The sequence below is a fragment of the Tursiops truncatus genome, chromosome 19, assembly GCF_011762595.2.
Source record: "Tursiops truncatus isolate mTurTru1 chromosome 19, mTurTru1.mat.Y, whole genome shotgun sequence".
Lineage (NCBI taxonomy): Eukaryota > Metazoa > Chordata > Mammalia > Artiodactyla > Delphinidae > Tursiops > Tursiops truncatus.
In genome coordinates this window covers 19,229,442-19,248,616 of record NC_047052.1, presented here as the reverse complement: position 1 = coordinate 19,248,616, position 19,175 = coordinate 19,229,442, and the positions used below count along the sequence as shown (strand labels likewise).

At 36.6% G+C, this 19,175-nt stretch overlaps 1 protein-coding gene across 2 annotated transcripts in view; it reads left to right on the top strand.

Moving 5' to 3' along the window:
- Nucleotides 1–18,891, top strand: part of CBFB (core-binding factor subunit beta) — a 60,219-nt gene extending 41,328 nt beyond the window's left edge. Inside the window, exons 5-6 of one of the 2 annotated variants that reach the window (XM_004311019.4) lie at nt 2,633–2,728; nt 16,637–18,891. In XM_004311019.4, the coding sequence (XP_004311067.1) occupies nt 2,633–2,728; nt 16,637–16,705 (165 nt within the window). In that variant the 3' untranslated portion in view covers nt 16,706–18,891. Of the gene's footprint in view, nt 1–2,632; nt 2,760–16,636 lie in introns of both variants that reach the window. The other variant, XM_004311020.4, reaches the window with a different exon arrangement.
- Nucleotides 18,892–19,175: the final 284 nt, after the last annotated feature.

The window sequence follows — 19,175 nt, the reverse complement described above, 5'->3', positions numbered from 1 at the left end:
GAGCACTGCTAGGTCTTTATTTACCACATGGGTTTCACAAACACCCAGCCACCTTTTATGATGACCCCACCTGACTACTTTGTGCAGACTGTGGTATAGACCGTGGAGTAACAGGCTAGTATAACAAGTAGCTGGTGGGGACTGGAGTGCTGAAAGCCTCCCACCACCTGAGTCTGGATAGGGTTATTTGTCCCTATCCATTTGAGCACACACTTTATGGGTGAGTGTATAGTTTTATCAGTAAGTACCCTTTATGCTGTCCTTGAAAGGGAGGTGTTACTTAAGTTCGCAACAGGAAAGGATCAGGATAACACTGGATCACTGATCATCTTTCAGATTTAACCATTTAAAGTGCAGACTCTGTTCATTGCACATACATTTCACATCTTACTAGAAAAGACCAAGATAGAAGCTGGAATTAGAAAATAGAGAGCTACCAAATCTCTCTTAGCTTATTTTACTTCAAATATTAGTAATAATACTTTTTTAAATTTTAATAAGGTAAAAATCTATGATCATTGCTAGATACACATGAGTGGCTAATAACTTCCTTAGGGAGTTAGATTACATCTTGTGTTATATGCTCTCATTTCATCTTGTAATCCTTTACTAAGTCACACTGATAATTATATATTGATTTTTGTAATTATTTGTTCATTGTCCACCTGCCCCTCTAGACCAGAAACTATAAGGAAAAGCACCATTTGCTCCCACACATTGTATGCATGGCACCCAGCACAGTGACTTGGGCGTAATAAAGACTCATGGAATATTTGTGGAATAAATGAAAAAGTGAATGAATGCACAGGACAGAAGGGATATCCTGTTAACAGCAGACCTGTCCTGGTTGATATCTAATCAAATAAGAGAAAGTCCTTGGCATTTGGGAACAGTGTTCTTTTGCAGGTGCCTCTGGCTTATGTAGTACATTCTGAGAATACAGTTGCTATTTATAGTAATGTTTAGTCACGTGTAAATTTTACATGTTCACAAATGCTTATAAAATAATAGCATTTATTGAATGTTGTCAGGTAGTGCACTTAAGCATTTTTATACGTTATCTCATTTAATCTTGAGACGTAAGTATTACTACTACGTGCATTTTACGTGTGAGTTTACTGAGGCTTAGAAAATGAAATACCTTGCCCTGGGTCACAGAGCTAGTAAATGCAACATAAGAATGGAGACTTGATCACACCTTTCACTTTTGTTTAAGTTGTAGACCTTGTGTCAGTGAAAATTGCAAGTATCAAACAACCCTACTAACAGAGCCAAATAAAGGATTTATCACACAGAATAAGATATCAACAGTATGCAGTTCAGGCAATTATATTATCAGGGGCTGTGGCTCTTTTCATTTTCCTGCTGTACTATGCTCAGTGTGTGGCAACATCCCCAGTATTATGTTTGCAAGATGGTTGCTGTATCGCTGGTCATTGCATCGGTTCCCAGGAAGAAGGAAAGGTGACATGTCTCTTAAATGACTTTCTCAGAAGGCCCATTCATTGACTTACACTTCTATATCATTGGCTAGAACATAGTTACCTGGCCACCCCTTGCTGTAATGAAACTAGGACAGTGAATATTGACTTTTTTGGCATTGTTTTTGATATTTTAGTTTCTTCAAGTGTGCCATTGAAAATCCTAGTGTTGAGAAGTGTGTGACTGCAAATCACACACTTGAGCATCCTGTGCTGTAGACAATGAGGGAGCCTTAAGTTGGGGAGTATTGTGGTCAGATTGTGCTTTAGAAGGCACGCTCTGATGGCTGTGTTTTGGATTGGGGGATGACAGAATGGAAACAGGAAGAGACTTTGCAGTAATTTGGGTGAAAGATCTTAGGATCCTGAACTAGGAAAATGTAGGAATGAAAAGGAGCCTAAAGATTCAAAAAATAGGAGGTCAGATGGATAGGATTTGGTGGTTGATTGGCTCTATGGAGATGGGGAGAGTGAAGTGTCAAAGGCAACTCTGGTTCTTGACCAAAATGAGTGAGTAGTGCCACCATCCAGACTAAAGAAGTGTAAAGGGAAAGTTTAAATTGGTTACCTTTTAGACACAAGAAGTTTGAAGTATCTGGGTTTCCTTCAGATCTTTATCCATTAGTTGGGAAAGGATTAGCATAGATATGTTATATGTTACAAATAAATTTTTGTTGATAATATCCCTTGGAATTTTCTTTTTGTTGTCTAGAAGTTTCTAACATTTGTACAGTCGATTATGTCAATATTCTCTTTTATATTTCTGGCTTCAGTGTCATTCTTAGAGCGCGTGGCCTGTCTTATCCCCACACTGTAGAAGTATTTAATAATTTCTTTTTCCTTATACTTCTATGTTTTAAATATTGACTTGATCAGGATTTTACTTTGGTGAAGAGGATGAGGTAAGGACAGAAAGGGAAGAGCATTTTCAGTTGTTAGAATATGACTGAACACGATTACTATTTCCAAGGTGTTATAATAGAACATGAAAATACTGAAGTTTTCTTTTAGAAGTTGCTCTGACTTTTTTTATGGCTTTGATGTTTGAGAAATACTCTGCTGTTCATTTCTTTCAAAAAATAAGACACCCCCCAATTTTTTTTTATTATAAATCAAAATTAAAATATCTATTTCGTATATTCTTATGACAGCAGGAGGATGCATTAGCACAACAGGCCTTTGAAGAGGCCCGGAGAAGGACACGTGAATTTGAAGATAGAGACAGGTCTCATCGGGAGGAAATGGAGGTGAGAGTTTCACAGCTGCTGGCAGTAACTGGTTAGTACTTTCCCCAAAACTCTCAGGCTCTATTTGTCATGTTTGTGCATAATGATTTTAAATAGTTTAGTAGTTCAATGTCTTTCATTTTTTAAAAGTTGTACTCTGTGACTTTGTGTTTATTAAATGTAATTGCTATAAAGAAAGTTAGTCTTAATTTTAAGGTTGTACATGAATTCCTCATTTATTGGTCCTCAAAAAAATATTTACTATAATAAGGTATATTTTCTATTAATTGATTGATCCAAATATCTTACCTCTTTTTTCTTAATTATCTTTCAGATTATATGTAAAAATTACTTTACGTTATCATAGGATACATATTTTTAGAACATTATTAAACTCTCTGGGAGTAACATTATTTCCCACTTTTCTATAAATATTTGTCTTGATTTTGTAACATAATTTTCAGTCATGTGTATAGTCTCTTCACTAGAGGAAAATTTATTTTCAAACTACTCAAAGAATGAATTAACCTAGACTGTTTTTCTTTTAACCTTTTTATGGTAAAGTACACACCAAATCTACATCAAAAAATATGTAGCTTAATTATTAGAAGGCTAATAACACCCTTATAACCATCCAGGTAAAAAAAAATAAATAAAAATGTGACAGTTACCCCAGTAGCCCCCTCCATGTGTACATCTAATTATGACCTTTTCCCTCCCTTCAAAAGTAATAATTTTCTCAGTTTTTATAGTAATCCCTTCCTTGTGTCTTTTTATAGTTTTATTATCCATGTCTACTTCAGTCTTAAACACTCAAATTTAGTCTTGTCCAGTGTTTAAATTTTATATGACTATCAACGAAATAGAATAATTTCCAGGCATTAAAAAGAGTTCTGGAGATAGGTTGCACAACAGTGTGAATGTGCTTACTTAACACTACTGAACTGTACACTTAAAGGTGGTTAAGATGGTAATTTTTATGTCGGTAGTTTTTCCACATTAAAAAAAATTTTTAAGTCATTGTTACATAGTAGAGAAAATGTTGTTTTTTCATTCACTAGATTATACATACACTATTTAAATTAATATAAAAGTGTGTGTGTGTGTGTGTGTTTGTGTGCGCGCGCGCACACACAAAGACAGTGGTTAAGAGCCCAGACTCTAGAGCCAGATGGCAAGATCTGAATCTGGCTCTGGCACTTTATCACCTCTGACAAATTATTTCACCTTTCTGTGCCTGAGTTTCCTCATCTATAAAATAGGGCTAATTGTGCCTATCTCGTAGGGTCATTGTAAGGATTAAATGAGTGAATACATGTGAAAGCACTTTTAGAGAATGTGGCACTGACTAGGTGTCAGCTGATATTATTGGTATTATTTCATATATATTTTTATATATATATATATTTTTTTTTTTTTTTTTATTCGCGGTTCGCAGGCCTCTCACTGTTGTGGCCTCTCCCATTGCGGAGCACAGGCTCTGGACACGCAGGTTCAGCAGGCATGTCTCACTGGCCCAGCCGCTCCGCGGCATGTGGGATCTTCCCGGACCAGGGCACGAACCCATGTCCCCTGCATCGGCAGGCAGACTCTCAACCACTGTGCCACCAGGGAAGCCCTCCAATCTTCTTAATCATAATTAGCCCTTCTACTTTGTCGTTTCCAGAGCACTTCTCATTTCTATCATTGTTCTTATTGAACAGGATGTTAAAACAATTATAAAGTTGTCTGTACTCTACCGTAGTGTGATCACCAGTGAAGTGGGGCCCCTGATTTTTTGACCTCCACATTACCCACCACAGTGTTTTGTACATTGCATTTAGTTGTCAAATGGAGAGCTTCAAAAAATAGCTCCTACTCTGCCTGTCTGAAAACTAGAGCCTGTACGTTAAAGTAGAATAATACATGTTAATGGTCTCTGGAAAGATTTTTAAATGTTTACAATTTGTTGGTTTATATTAACTAGGTAATTTATTAAGTAATGAACTCCAACTGTGTTGTGCTAGATTCTGCATTAGGGACCGGGAAATACATAGATGAAAATGCATGGTTTCTGTCCTTGAACAGCTATCAGTCTTGAGGGAAAATAGATGTATAAACAGATAATTGCAGTCTGCTTTAGCAGCACCTGTACTTAAAGGGGAACAGTGGCAGTGCAGAGGAAGGAGCACTTACATCTGCCTCTGCCTGGGGGATTCACAGGAGAATATACTTGCAGGGATTTGAAGGAAGAATGTGAGTTTGCCAGCTACACAAGCTGGGGAAAGCATTCTGGACGGAAGGAACAGTGTATGCAAAGAAGTGAAGGAAAAAGAGATCTTGTCATGTCAGAGAACATGATTGGTCAATCTTTCTAAAGCAAGCTAACATGGCTTTAAATGAATATAAGAATTGTTTTATAAAAAGTGCTGTTCAGCTACATTATATTTGAAGAATAACTATTTGACAATTAATGGAACAATTAGGAGTTTTTTTTATATGATTTGCTTTAAATAAAATTATAGATTAGTTGAGGCTAAGAATTGTCTTCTCTAAAATGTTAATTTGATTATTATAAATAATGTTACTTGAAGAAAAACATTTTGGTGTGAGTTTATATGTGCATATGTTTGTGTATGAACAAAAATATAGTCTGTTGATAAAGGTGTCAGATAATTTGTTGCTCAGATAGATTGTTTCTAGTGAGTTTTATGTCAGTGATTGAGCACATGGGCTTTGTAGTCAGGCGTAGTTGAGATTCCTGGTGCATTAATTGCTAACCTCTCTTAAGTGCGTTTTCTCATAGAAATTGTTGTGAGAATTAAATGGGAAAGTGCTTATACGGCACTTAGTATGGTGCTTGATATGTGTATGCCTTCAGTAAATAATAGCTCTAAAGTACTTTAACACTAAAAGCTCTACCACAGTGCTGGTTCAAGTTAATTGAATTATCTGGCTAACAAGAACATTGTTTTAGTTCTCTAAAGTGTTTCAGGGCACTTTTCCTGCATTATGACCTAGAGCATAGAGAAAATGGTTAGATTTTCATCAATGATTTAAGATCCATAGTCCCTTATGGCAGTAATTTTAAAAGTTCTCATAGAGAACTGTTATCTGGAAAATTGGGCTGGAATCTGACCCCAGAGCTTGCACTGGCAGTCTCTTAGGGGAGTTTTGGGTATGCATGTCTTTTGGCACTTTGTGCATGTGTATTTTGCTTCTCTTTAAAAAAAAAAGCATGACAGATTCCTAATGTCAGCTTATTTCTTGTAGTTTACCTCCTTTTTCCTAAAAGGAGAACATTGGGGGAAAATGTTGCATTTTTTCCCGTGTAATTCAAACATCTATAAGGGGGTCTTACAAAATATAATTGAACATTGTTTTTATTTGTTTGTTTTTAATTTTGTTTTTTAAAAAGTAACAATTTTATAAAAAATGGTTTTCTAACACTCACCTGGGTAAAATTCTTATTACATTTGAAGAAACTGAGACTCTGAGAAAATTAATTGACTTGATGTCTTTTCAAATAGTTGGTTAATGAAAGGGAGGGTGAAGACTTAAACCATCTTCCTAAGCAGAAGTTCTCCACAAATACAGCCCAGCACTGGGAAAAGAATTTCCACATCACCCATAAAGATGATTAAGTTGAAAAATAAAATCTGCCAGAACCAGAAGAAGTTAGTAACCATTTTGCCTGGAAAAGAAAAAACTGAGGAAGAAAAGAATAATAATGGTTCTACTGGGTGGTCCTGATGACTGACTAGACAAGGGCCAAGGAGCAGTGGTAACTCTTGGGTGGCAGTAACCCAGTAAGTGGTCCTTGGAGGCTTAAGATCCTGGCAGCACAGAGGCTTACGGATGTCCTACCCCTGTTTGGATAACCTCTGAGGCCTCTAGCCCTGACATGCTAAACTTGTGTAACAGCGGTGCTCATGAACATTTAATATGTGTATCTGATTAAGGTTACTCACAGTGGGAAGCAGAACTCCAAGTGGTTTTGGTTTTCCCCAGTGTCTTTTAACCTGAAATCAGTTCTAAAACTCCTTGAGTGATTACTTTTCATTGTTTATCTTTTATACCTTTTGAATTTTGTATCATGTGCATCTGTTACCTATCAAGAAGAGAAAAATTGTTGCTAGTGTTAACACAGAATGATGAAAACAGAAGATTCTAGAACTTGCTATCTGTTTTCTCTGACGTATAGGCAGTTTTTAAAAATGTGAAATCCTGTCTTCGTTTGAAATTTATACAGAACCTTAATGTATAAAATAGCTTAAAGGGGCGCTGCTCTGGGTGAAGCAGGGGTAGGGATTATTCTGGTCCCCCTCTAGAGTCCCTGGAATGTGTCCAGGGAACCCAGTAACTGGCAGAATGTAACTTGAGAACCTTTGAGGTAGTAGATGAGGATGAGGCTGCTAATAAATTGCCCTGGTTTTGAGTCCTAGCTCTACTTGTTGCCATGTGACATTGGGAAAGTTGCTTATCCTCTTGACCCTCATCTGTAAAATGGAGCTAACACCCTACCTCCCAGGGTGCTGCCTGACTCAGTATCTGACATTTAAAATGGAACTCATTGGAAGCTAGTTCCTTCATCCTCTCTTTCTATGCACCTTGGCTCACAACATATCTGGAGTGGCAATAAAGGCAGGCATATCCTAACTGTAGGCTCTGAAAGTCAAAGCTATGTTGCCAAGCTATTTTATATCCTGGTGTTTGTTTCTTTCTTTCTTTGTTTTTTAACAATAGTAAAGGATCTTGAACTTTTCTGGCTTCTCTTGGGGTTGGGTAGTGACAAGGAGGGGGTACAAAGAGGGAACTTCCCACATTTGGTGATATTATATTTCTTGATCTGGAGGCTAGTTACATGGGTGTGTTCACTTCCTGAAAATTCATCACTCATATATATGATTTGTACACTCTTCTGTACTTTAATAAAAAGTAGACTTTAAAAAAAAAATCACAGACATTTCTTCTGTAAAGTGCCTGCCTGCCCATTGAAGTGGCCCAGTGCCTTTTTACCTGAGAATCTTACCATTATTTAGAACTGTTGACCTGTTATCCATGGCAGTCCTTCAGGTTACACATCTCTATAACTGTAATTCCAGTACCTTACTTTGGGATTTTGTGAAGGAAGATTGAGGCTAATAAGGTACAGACTGAGTGCTTTTGTCATAAATAAGTTGGAAAGATACCTCTGTCATCTGTTTTATAGCAGCTCCTACACACTCTTGGTGTGTCTAGGGACTGCCTTCAGCTTCATTGGCCTCTTAACCTAAAACTGTGGTACAGTACTGTTGGCTCTTAATTCAGCTGCAAGGTGACAGGGTGCTGAAAGAGATTTTCTCTCTGTCATTACCTAGAAAATGCTTTCATTTGATTGGGTTATAAAAGCGTTAGCAAATAAATTGTTATCTTTAATGTCAGAGAATGGGTAAATAATTATTGCTTATTCTGCTATAGGCAGTTTTAAAAGTAAAGTTCAGTAAATCATATGAGAATTTTATGTGGAGACTATTTGGAAATAAAAACAAGCGAAAGACTGTGGTTTTTATATTTGTGTTTTGTATGTTTTTGGAGCCTTCAATTCTGTGTGGTCCAAGAAAAAGAATCACAGCCTCTATTTATTTAAATTCCCACAGACTTCAGTTTTCATATCACTTAACTCTACCAACACTTATTTTTATGTAAGGACAAATGAACATAAATGTCTGTCTCTTCTGGGCCTTCCTGAGGTGTGTTTTCGGTATAGGCAGTAGATGAAAGTGAACCGAGAATATGAACTCAGACTAAGAATGAGAATCGAAAAAAAAAAAAAGAATGAGAGGGCTTCCCTGGTGGTGCAGTGGTTAAGAATCCTCCTGCCAATGCAGGGGACATGGGTTCGAGCCCTGGTCCGGGAAGATCCCACATGCCGCGGAGCAGCTAAGCCCGTGTGCTATAACTCTTGAGCCCACATGCCACAACTACTGAAGCCTGTGCACCTAGAGCCCTTGCTCTGCAACAAGAGAAGCCACCACAATGAGAAGCCCACGCACCCCAACGAAGAGTAGCCCCTGCTCTCCACAACTAGAGAAAGCCCGTGCGGAGCAATGAAGACCCAACTCAGCTAAAAATAAATAAATAAATAAATTTATAAAAAAGAAAATCCTATTAAAATATAAAATTTTAAAACAAAACAAAACAAAAAAGAATGAGAATTGGAAGAGGATTAACGAGGACAAGGATTCTAGCTCTGCTGCTCCCATACTAAGAGAAAAACAGGGTCTTGGTTTGGTCTCTATCATAAGAGATGTAGGTTTTATTAAAATTTATTTTGTTTTAACTTTATTTTAGCCTGTAAAAGTTACTCTTATCTGCAGGATGCAGATTTTTTTAACATTTGAGAAGTTCATACGGATAAATTGGGAAGTTAGGAGCAGCTTTGTTGTGATAGCAACAGCATGAATGCTTACTATGTGCCAGGCAGTATATGCTGCAATATTTGTTTTACACTTGATTCTTAAATGCTCTTATAAGATGTATCTCAATTTTGAGGAACTGAGGCTGGAAGAGGATAAGAGGCTTGTATAAGCTCACATTGCTAACTTGGTAGAGCCACCCTAATCCAAGCCGGGAGATGTCAGTTATTTCCACTATCTCTTTTATTTTAAAATGCCACCTTATATTTAAAGTTTTCCTGAAGTCGTATACTTTGTAAGAACTGTATTTTTTTTTTTTCCCCTGCGGTACGCGGGCCTCTCCCGCTGCGGAGCATAGGCTCCGGACGTGCAGGCCCAGCGGCCATGGCCCATGGGCCCAGCCGCTCCGCGGCACGTAGGATTCTCCGGACCGGGGCACAAACCCGCGTCCCCTGCATCGGCAGGCGGACTCCCAACCACTGCGCCACCAGGGAAGCCCCCGAACTGTATTTTTTGATGTGCCTGTTAGACCAGCTCTTGCAGTCTACTTATCTGACAGGTGTTTATGATTGTCTGCTCACCTTGTTTTTACATTTTTAATGAGTTTGGAGAAATTGCATTCCTTTCTCTCATATTAGGACTTAAAATTCCTACTTTGTGTCTCTTCCAGCCTTAGCAGTCAGGAGAAATATCAGTGATTAGGAGGCTGACATTAATGCTAATTGGAAGTTAAAGGTTCGTCTTTTTAGAGTTGTGAGTTTGTGTTCTCGCTGCCACCACCTAACTCTGAAACCTTGGAGGAATCATTTAACATTCTTGGTCTCGGGCCTATCATCTGTAATGTGAGAGTTGAACTAGATCTCTATAAAGTACTGTGCTGCTCTAAAATTCTGTCATGCCATGTTCTGACTTTTAGCCAAGTGTCAAACATAAAGTGATTTGCACATTATCTGGATATAGTATACACTCAATAAATTGGATCTATTTTTAGTTATTAGGGCATTTTCTCATGAAGAGTTTTCTGCAGTTTGATGATCTTGATAATAAAAGAATGGAAATCAACCAGGTTTTATTCATTTTCATTTGGGTAGCCCTGCTCTTGGCTACTTCTGCACAGCCCAAACCAGTAGGGAAAGCTCCAGTATTCGGTGAATATTCTTTGTCTCTTCATTTCGAACACATCCTATGACTGCCATCTAGAAACTGGATTTGCCATGTTTCTGGGTGATGGTATACTGAAAGAAAGAAAATAGGAGTGACTGGTAGTGAGGGGTCTGTAGTAAAATTTATAGATTTTTTTTTTTTTTATTTTTTTTTTTTTTTTTGCAGTTCGCAGGCCTCTCAGCGCTGCGGCCTCTCCTGCTGCGGAGCACAGGCTCCGGACGCGCAGGCCCAGTGGCCATGGCCCACGGACCCAGCCGCTCCGCGGCATGTGGGATCCTCCCGGACCGGGGCACGAACCCGTGCCCCCTGCACCGGCAGGCTGACTCCCAACCACTGCGCCACCAGGGAAGCCCAAATTTCTAGATTTTAATACTTATAAATATTAAAAACAGATTTGTATTCTGAACAGGCTCATGGGTGTCTCCTTTATATTAAAACCCTATTCTGAAATAACTGTTAATAAAAAGTTAAAATCAAGGACCTATGTGGATTGACTGGGGAGAAAGAAACTAGAAATTATGGACTTTATGTTTTTAGAATAACCAAGTTCAGAGAGTTTCTTTGCCATCATCTAGTCTAGTTTGTGACTCATAGAATTCATTCTGAAACATCCAACCTCCATTAGAAAACTGCTACAGTAGAAAGCACTGCTTCCCAAGGCAGCGCATCCAGTTGTTGAATTCCAGTCCTGTGGAAGCTATTTCATTAACCTAAATGTTTCTGTATTTGTCTCCTTCATATGACAGCCCATACATCTTCCTCTCTAGCATTAAATTTCCTCCCAGTTTCCCAGCTCTCTCATTCTTCCCTCTTCTGTTCTCATTCATACTCTTTCAGACTTCCCTTATTTTTTTTAATCTTCGATTCTCCTTCATAGTGTCTTCGTTTACATCTTCCTCATTCCTTCTTTACAATGTAAATAGAAATGAAAAACACAAGTAAATAGCAAAACAACTTTTCTTTCCATGCTTTTACCAAAAATATATTTTAAACAAATAAACCCATGGCAACCTCTGCACAGCCCTGACCAGTAGGGAGAACTCCTGCTGATGACTGTTTTTTTGTCACTTATTTGGAGTCATCCCATTATTAAAATTTGAATATTACTCTTATCCCAAGACAAAAGCTGAAATATTCTTTTCACAAAGTATTACTGGTAGGTTAGTAGTAATTTATAAATGTATAATTAGGATTGATTTTTCTCAGTGTTTCTTCATTGCTCAACCCCTTTCTAACCTTCATTGACTGAAACCAGATGCTTATATCACCATCTCTAATTTTGCAGAATTGATCAGTCCTTACATTACATTTAACATTGATTCTGTATGGAACATAAATTGTTTTCCTAATGCATATGCATTCCATAGCTCTTTCAGTCTGTACCCATGCAGCATAACATTAACCTGACTAGTTAAATGAAAGGAATGTGCTAAAATTTAGTCAGCATGCAGTCTGCTAATAAATAGTTAAGATTTGCTAGAGAAATATATCACAGTTTATAAGAAAGACCACGGAAGTTAGTGTTGGGTTTTATATGATTTGTTTGAAAGTTAATAAAGCTGTGTCATTTCTGTCTAAACAACATTAACCGTCTTGAGAAATGATGATATAACTGGAGCTTCTGACTAAACATGATTTTACAGTACAGGTGTGACTTGTTAAGCTGTTTCTTTGAAGGTCAAGGATGCTCTTTCTCTAATTGTTTTAGATCTTAACCATTGAAATCAGAACATTTCTATTTTTGGTTAAATTTGTTTCCAAAAACTGACAGATAATGGACAATCAATTGGTGATAATAATACATAATTCCATTTAGCTAAGGATTGCACAGGTAATTGCAGTTAGTCCCAGTTGCTGGCATATAACAGAGGTGGCTAAAACAAGATCCACATGAAAGATGATGGTGGCTTGGACTAGGGTAAGAGTGGTAGAGTCAGTCAGAAGTGGTCAGATTCAGGACATATTTAAATGTAGAGATGTCAGAATTTGCTGTTGGGTGTGAGAGATGCTAAGGGGTTTTTGCCCTAAATAATAACTGGTAAAATGGAGTAGCCTTTATCTAACATAGGAAAACTGTTGCTGAGGGAACTAGATTCTGTATACAAACAGATGTTTGTGCTTGACTGACATTTGTAGTCACTAGAGAACACTTATAGAAGAAAGATGCATTGGAATTTGTGAAAGAGACTGAAAGTAAATATTATGTGTGGATCAAAGGGGGGCACTATGTTCTTTTAAAACTTTATATTAGTAGAGAGTGTCATGCACAGTATGTTTGTTCTTAGATGTTCTCTATTAAGTAATTTGCCATCGTTTAAACAGAAATGTTTATTCTACAGTGAAACTTGAAATCCTCAATGTTTATGATTGTCAAGCCTCTTAATTGTTAAGTATTGTTGTAAAGATACTTCTGAATATATAAGTGCACCAAAGATTCTAATATACTTCCGTTTTTGCTTTTGAGACAATACTTTATCCATAGTAATTCTGAATTTTATTTCTTGAGATAGAGATTCCTAGTTAAAATCCAGTTGGCAGAGATGGAATTCATTGAGACATGAAATTTAGTATTACATTTTTCAGTCACATAATTTATAGGCCATATACTTCTGTGTGACTCAGTTTCTTTATCTGTAAAATGGATAAACAATAGCACCTATGTTATAGGTAGTTGGCAGGGATTAAATTGGTTCGTCCATGGAAATTGCTTAGAACAGTGCCCAGCATATAGTTGGTGCACAATAAATGTCAGCTATTTTTTTAATTTTTATTTATTCATTTATATATATTTTATTGAAGTATAGTTGATTTTTTTTGCTATTATTGGTGTTAAATTTATTTTTTAAATGTCTTAATATAAAATACAACTTGTTTATTGGAAAAAATAACATTTGGTAACTATCAGTTTCCTAATCTGGTATTGGAATTCCTTTGTTAACTTTTTTTTTTCTGGTTGTCTCACAATAATTTTTTTTTATTGGAGTTAATTGCTTTACAACGTTGCGTTAATTTCTGCTGCACAGCAAAGTGAATCAACCATGTGCATACACACATCCCCTCCCTCCTGTACCTCCTTTCCCCCCACCATGCCACCCAACTAGGCCATCACAGAGCACCAAGCTGAGCTCCCTGTGCTATACAGCAGGTTCCCAGCAGCTATCTGTTTTACACCTGGTAGTGTATTTATGTCAAACCTAATCTCCCAATTCATCCCACCCTCCCCTTCCCACCCTGTGTCCACACGTCCGTTCTCTACATCTGCCTCTCTATTCCTACCCTGCAAATAGGTTCATCTGTACCATTTTTCTAGATTCCACATATATGCATTAATATATGATATTTGTTTTTCTCTTTCTGTCTTGCTTCACTCTGTATGACAGACCCTATGTCCATCCACATCTCTACAAATGACCCAATTTCATTTCTTTTTATGGCTGAGTAATATTCCATTGTATATATGTACCACATCTTCTTTATCCATTCATCTGTTGGTGGACATTTAGTTTGTTTCCATGTCCTGGCTATTACAAATAGTGCTGCATTGAACATCGGGGTATATGTGTCTTTTTTTTTTTTTTGGCTGTGTTGGGTCTTGGTTGCTCACGCAGGCTTTCTCTAGTGTGGCGAGCAAGGGCTACTCTTTGTTGCGGTATGCGGGCTTCTCATTGCGGTGGCTTCTCTTGTTGCGGAGCACAGGCTCTAGGCGTGCGGGCTTCAGTAGTTGTGGCACGCGAGCTCAGTAGTTGTGGCCCGCGGGCTCTAGAGCACAAGCTCAGTAGTTGTGGTGCATGGGCTTAGTTGCTACACAGCATGTGGGATCTTCCCAGACCAGGGCTCGAACCCATGTCCCCTGCATGGGCAGGCAGATTCTTAACCACTGCGCCACCAGGGAAGCCCTATATGTGTCTTTTTGAATTATGGTTTTCTCTGGGTATATGCCCAGTAGTGGGATTGCTGGGTCATATGGTAATTCTATTTTAAGCTTTTTAAGGAACCAACATACTGTTCTCCACAGTGGCTGTATCAATTTACATTCCCACCAACAGTGCAAGAGGGTTCCCTTTTCTCTGCAACCTCTCTAGCATTTATTGTGTGTAGATTTTCTGATGATGGCCATTCTGACTGGTGTGAGGTGATACCTCATTGTAGTTTTGATTTGCATTTCTCTAATAATTAGTGCTGGTGAGCATCTTTTCATTGTTTCTTGGCCATCTGTATGTCTTCTTTGCTGAAATGTCTATTTAGGTCTTCTGCCCATTTTTTGATTGGGTTGTTTGTTTTTTTGATACTGAGATGCATGAGCTGTTTATATATTTTGGAGATTAATCCTTTGTTCATTGATTCGTTTGCAAATATTTTCTCCCATTCTGTGGATTGTCTTTTGTCTTGTTTATGGTTTCCTTTGCTGTTCAAAAGCTTTTAAGTTTAATTAGGTCCCATTCACTTATTTTTGTTTTTATTTTCATTACACTAGGCAGTGGGTCATAAAAGATCTTGCTGTGATTTATGTCAAAGGATGTTTTTTCCTATGTTTTCCTCTAAGAGTTTTAGTGTCTGGCCTTACATTTAGGACTTTAATCCATTTTGAGTTTATTTTTGTGTATGGTGTTAGGGAGTGTTCTAATTTCCTCAAAATACTAGCAAACAGAATCCAACAACACATTAAAAAGATCATACAACATGATCAAGTGGGATTTATCCCAGGGATGCAAGGATTCTTCAATATACACAAAACAATCAATGTGATACACCATATTAACAAATTGAAGAATAAAAACCATATGATCATCTCAATAGATGCAGAAAAAGCTTTTGACAAAATTCAACACCTATTTATGATAAAAACTCTCCAGAAAGTGGGCATAGAGGGAACGTACCTCAACATAATACAGGCCGTAGATGACAAACCCACAGCAAACATCATTCTCACTGGTGAAAAACTGAAAGCTTTTCCTCTAAAATCAGGAACAAGACAAGGATATCCGCTCTCACCACTATTATTCAACGTAGTATTGGAAGTCCTAGCCACAGCAATCAGAGAAGAAAAAGAAATAAAAGGAATACAAATTGGAGAAGAGGAAATAAAACTGTCACTGTTTACTAATGACATGATACTATACATAGAAAATCCTAAAGATGCCACCAGAAAACTACTAGAACTAATCAATGAATTTGGTAAGGTTGCAGGATACAAAATTAATGCACAGAAATCTCTGGCATTCCTATACACTAATAACAAAAGATCAGAAAGAGAAATTAAGGAAACAATCCCATTTACCATCACAACGAAAAGAATAAAATACCTAGGAATAAACCTACCTGAGAAGGCAAAAGACCTGTACTCAGAAAACTATAAAACACTGATGAAGAAATCAAAGATGATATAAACAGGTGGAGAAATATACCATGCTCCTGGATTGGAAGAATCAATATTGTGAAAATGACTATACTACCCAAAGCAATCTACAGGTTCAGTGCAATCCCTATCAAATTACCAATGGCATTTCCACAGAATTAGAACAAAAAAATTATACAATTTATATGGAAACACAAAAGACCCCAAATAGCCAAAGCAATCTTGAGAAAGAAAAATGGAGCTGGAGGAATCAGGCTCCCTGGCTTCAGACTATACCACAAAGCTGCAGTAATCAAGACAATATATGGTACTGGCACAAAAACAGAAATATAGATCAATGGTACAGGTAAGAAAGCCCAGAGGTAAACCCACCCACCTGTGGTCACCTATCTATGACAGAGGAGGCAAGAATATACAATGGAGACAAGACAGCCTCTTCAATAAATGGTGCTGGGAAAACTGGACAAGTACATGCAGAAGTATAGTTGATTTACAATGTGTTAATATCAGGTGTGCAGCACAGTGATTCAGATATATATATAGATAGATAGATAGATAGATATGTATACTTTTCCCTTATAGGTTATTACAAAATACTGAGTATAGTTCCCTGTGCTATACAGTAGGTTCTTGTTTGTTGTCTATTTTATATATAGTAGTGTGTAAAATGTCAGCTAGTATTAAAAGGGAAAATGGGAAAGTCTGCTTCTAAGGTAATTGGATCATGTGTTCAAGTTAAACCCTTTATTCCCAAAGCTATAAATGTAGGTTTGTTGCTCTTTTATCCACAGTACATATTTTGATAATGCTCTTTTGAATATAATGAGATTTTTTATTCTTGGATTTTAAGGAAACTTTAACAAAATATTTCATACATAATCTAAATTGTTCTTTTTCTTCTTACATGTGGAGATACTGGCTGAAAATTTTTTTAGTTGCAAACTTTTCTTATGTGCTACTGTAACATTTATTTATTAGCACTTTGATTTTCAAAACACGTTTTAACCCTAAATTATGATTTTGTCATTGCAGGCAAGAAGACAACAAGACCCTAGTCCTGGATCCAGTTTAGGTGGTGGTGATGACCTCAAACTTCGCTAATTAGTGGCACAAAAGATGTGCCCCCCGCCCCGTCTTTACATATTCATTTCTAGTCGGCAGAAATAATTGACCAGAAACTGTGATAACTGGAGGTACTACGGTCTATTTCTCAACCTTAGGCAGTAACAAGACATCACAACTGCCATGGTTTTGCACTATGATATAATACCTGCATTTCTAATTTTGTATGCATGTAGCCAGTAATTATTTGAAATTTTCTTCTATGCAAGCTTACCTTGTTGACATTATTTTAGTGAGTTGAAACTATCCACTTGTAAAGCTCTTTTTTTCCACCATTTTAATTTAAAAGTTCATGTCATTTTAGAACAGGTCAAGAAATTAAAATTTTTATCAGAGGGTTTTTTCCCCTAATCAGTTGCTCTATTTTTTTTTTTTTTATTTTAGATGTGTTGGTTATACAGCTTCATTTTAGATAAATGTTCTTGGTTTTTTTGTTTTGTTTCCCCTGTTTCCTTCTGTGTTTTTATAGTCTATGGCATTTTAAAACTGCTGATGGTTTGCATTATTTACAAGCTAAAAACCTAGTAGCATAGAGCTGTCTGCCACACCTTCTAACACAAAGTTTACAGTTGTTAAAGTTGCAGTATCCTTTTAAATGTTGATAATCAGTTCCTTTTCTTTCCTTAACATAAATTTTAATTGGTATTAACTCTGGTCTGCCCCAGATCTGTTTTAGATTCTGTTCTGTATTCATGAGTTTGTGTGGAGATATTCTCCACATATGATAATATTCTACTGAAATGCCTAAAGAAGTCACAGGCTGGCTTCTGTTTTATTCAGGGATTTTTTTTTTTTAAAGTCAATCAGAAAAGGGATACTGGAGCTTCTTCATGTATGTAACAGCATATTAAACTGGAGACAGTGATGAATCAGCTACAAAGGTAATGTTGTATTAAAATCATGTTTAAGATAGCTGCTTTTATGTGTATTTTATAATGCATGCTTTTGTAAAAACAATTCTAGGTGATGAAAGATTAGTCTTAGAGAGAAAATGTACATCTGTGCAGAGGATACATTTTCTTCCATTAATTATTCTGGAAAAAAATTCACAGGTTATATATATGGTATTTTCCAAAAGGACTATTAATAGAACCTTTTGAGATGAATTAGTATAAGAATATTTTTGAAATAGGCTCACTATCAAATTGATTGCAACTTTTTTTTTTTTTTTAATACAAGACTGGAAAAAAGTGCTAAGTCATGTGGTACCTCCTTACAAATATTTTTCATGGTCATTTTTGGTCATAATTAAATGTTACTACATTTCTGAATTTTTGCAAAAATGTATTTTATCAAAATAGAATGGCATTATTTTAAAGAGTTTGAAAAACTGACATGGTCAATTCAGAAAATGAACTGAAGTCTGAATAAGGTTATTGCATTTAAAACATATATGTATACTTGACTGATAAGGGAGGTGTGACTTTCATTGTATATAGGTCTTATAATTCATAAACATATCCTGTATCTCAGAATAAAAATATTTGTTATATATTTGAAGTCATGCATGGTAAAGGAGTGTGTTTAAATTGTTATAAACAATAATGCATCATAAAAGACCATGCTGATCTTGTGTAACTAAGTACTATGAATGAATTTGGTTGGTATTTGGTGTTGTGCAGCTCACATGTTTACACACTCAGTGCCCTAATTTCCCCTGAGGGAATCACCTTTTAAGTGGTCCTTACAGTGCTGTTTTAAGGTTACTTTATCACAGAGCTCCTTGGTTTTTGACTTCTGCACTTAAATTTTTTCTTTTCTAATAACATGATGATGGCACATTTTTCTCTATTGTTTCTAGCTAAGGGCTTTCAGTCCACCAGTAACTAAGATCAAATGTTACTAAATGTTCATGTTGCCATCCTTCTGTACATACTGTCATTTAGCATTGTGCTGCTTCCATCTGTCTTAATGCTGGCATTAAGATCATGAGCCCTTTTTCTCCAAAAGTGCAGGCTTTGAAAACTGCTTTTTTTTAAGTTATTGGTACAATTTGATATTTTTCCATAATCTATATTTAAACAAAATTACATCATTGCATCATCTTTTCTAAATTCATCCTCATTAAAACTTGCCTTAAGCTACCAGATTGCTTTTGCCACCATTAGCCATATTGTGTGTTTGTATGTTTAATTTACTTTCACAATAAACTTCTGTGTAGTGAACTTCTGGGTTTTGGCTCTTTATTAACATAATCCAACAATTTCTGTTCTGGTGTTCATTATGACATAAAAATTGATTTTGTTTCTGAGCTGTTCTTGCATTCTGCTTTTTAACCTTAAAATAAAAACCACCACCAACAGCAGTGGCATCTAGTGGTCATTTCTGTTAATTCCAAAGAAAATCTTTATATAACACAAAGAATACTAATTTCCCAGTGGGTATTATAGTTTTCAAAAAATCTGCCTTGATTTACCCATCCTATGAGGTATGACTATAGAGTAGTGAC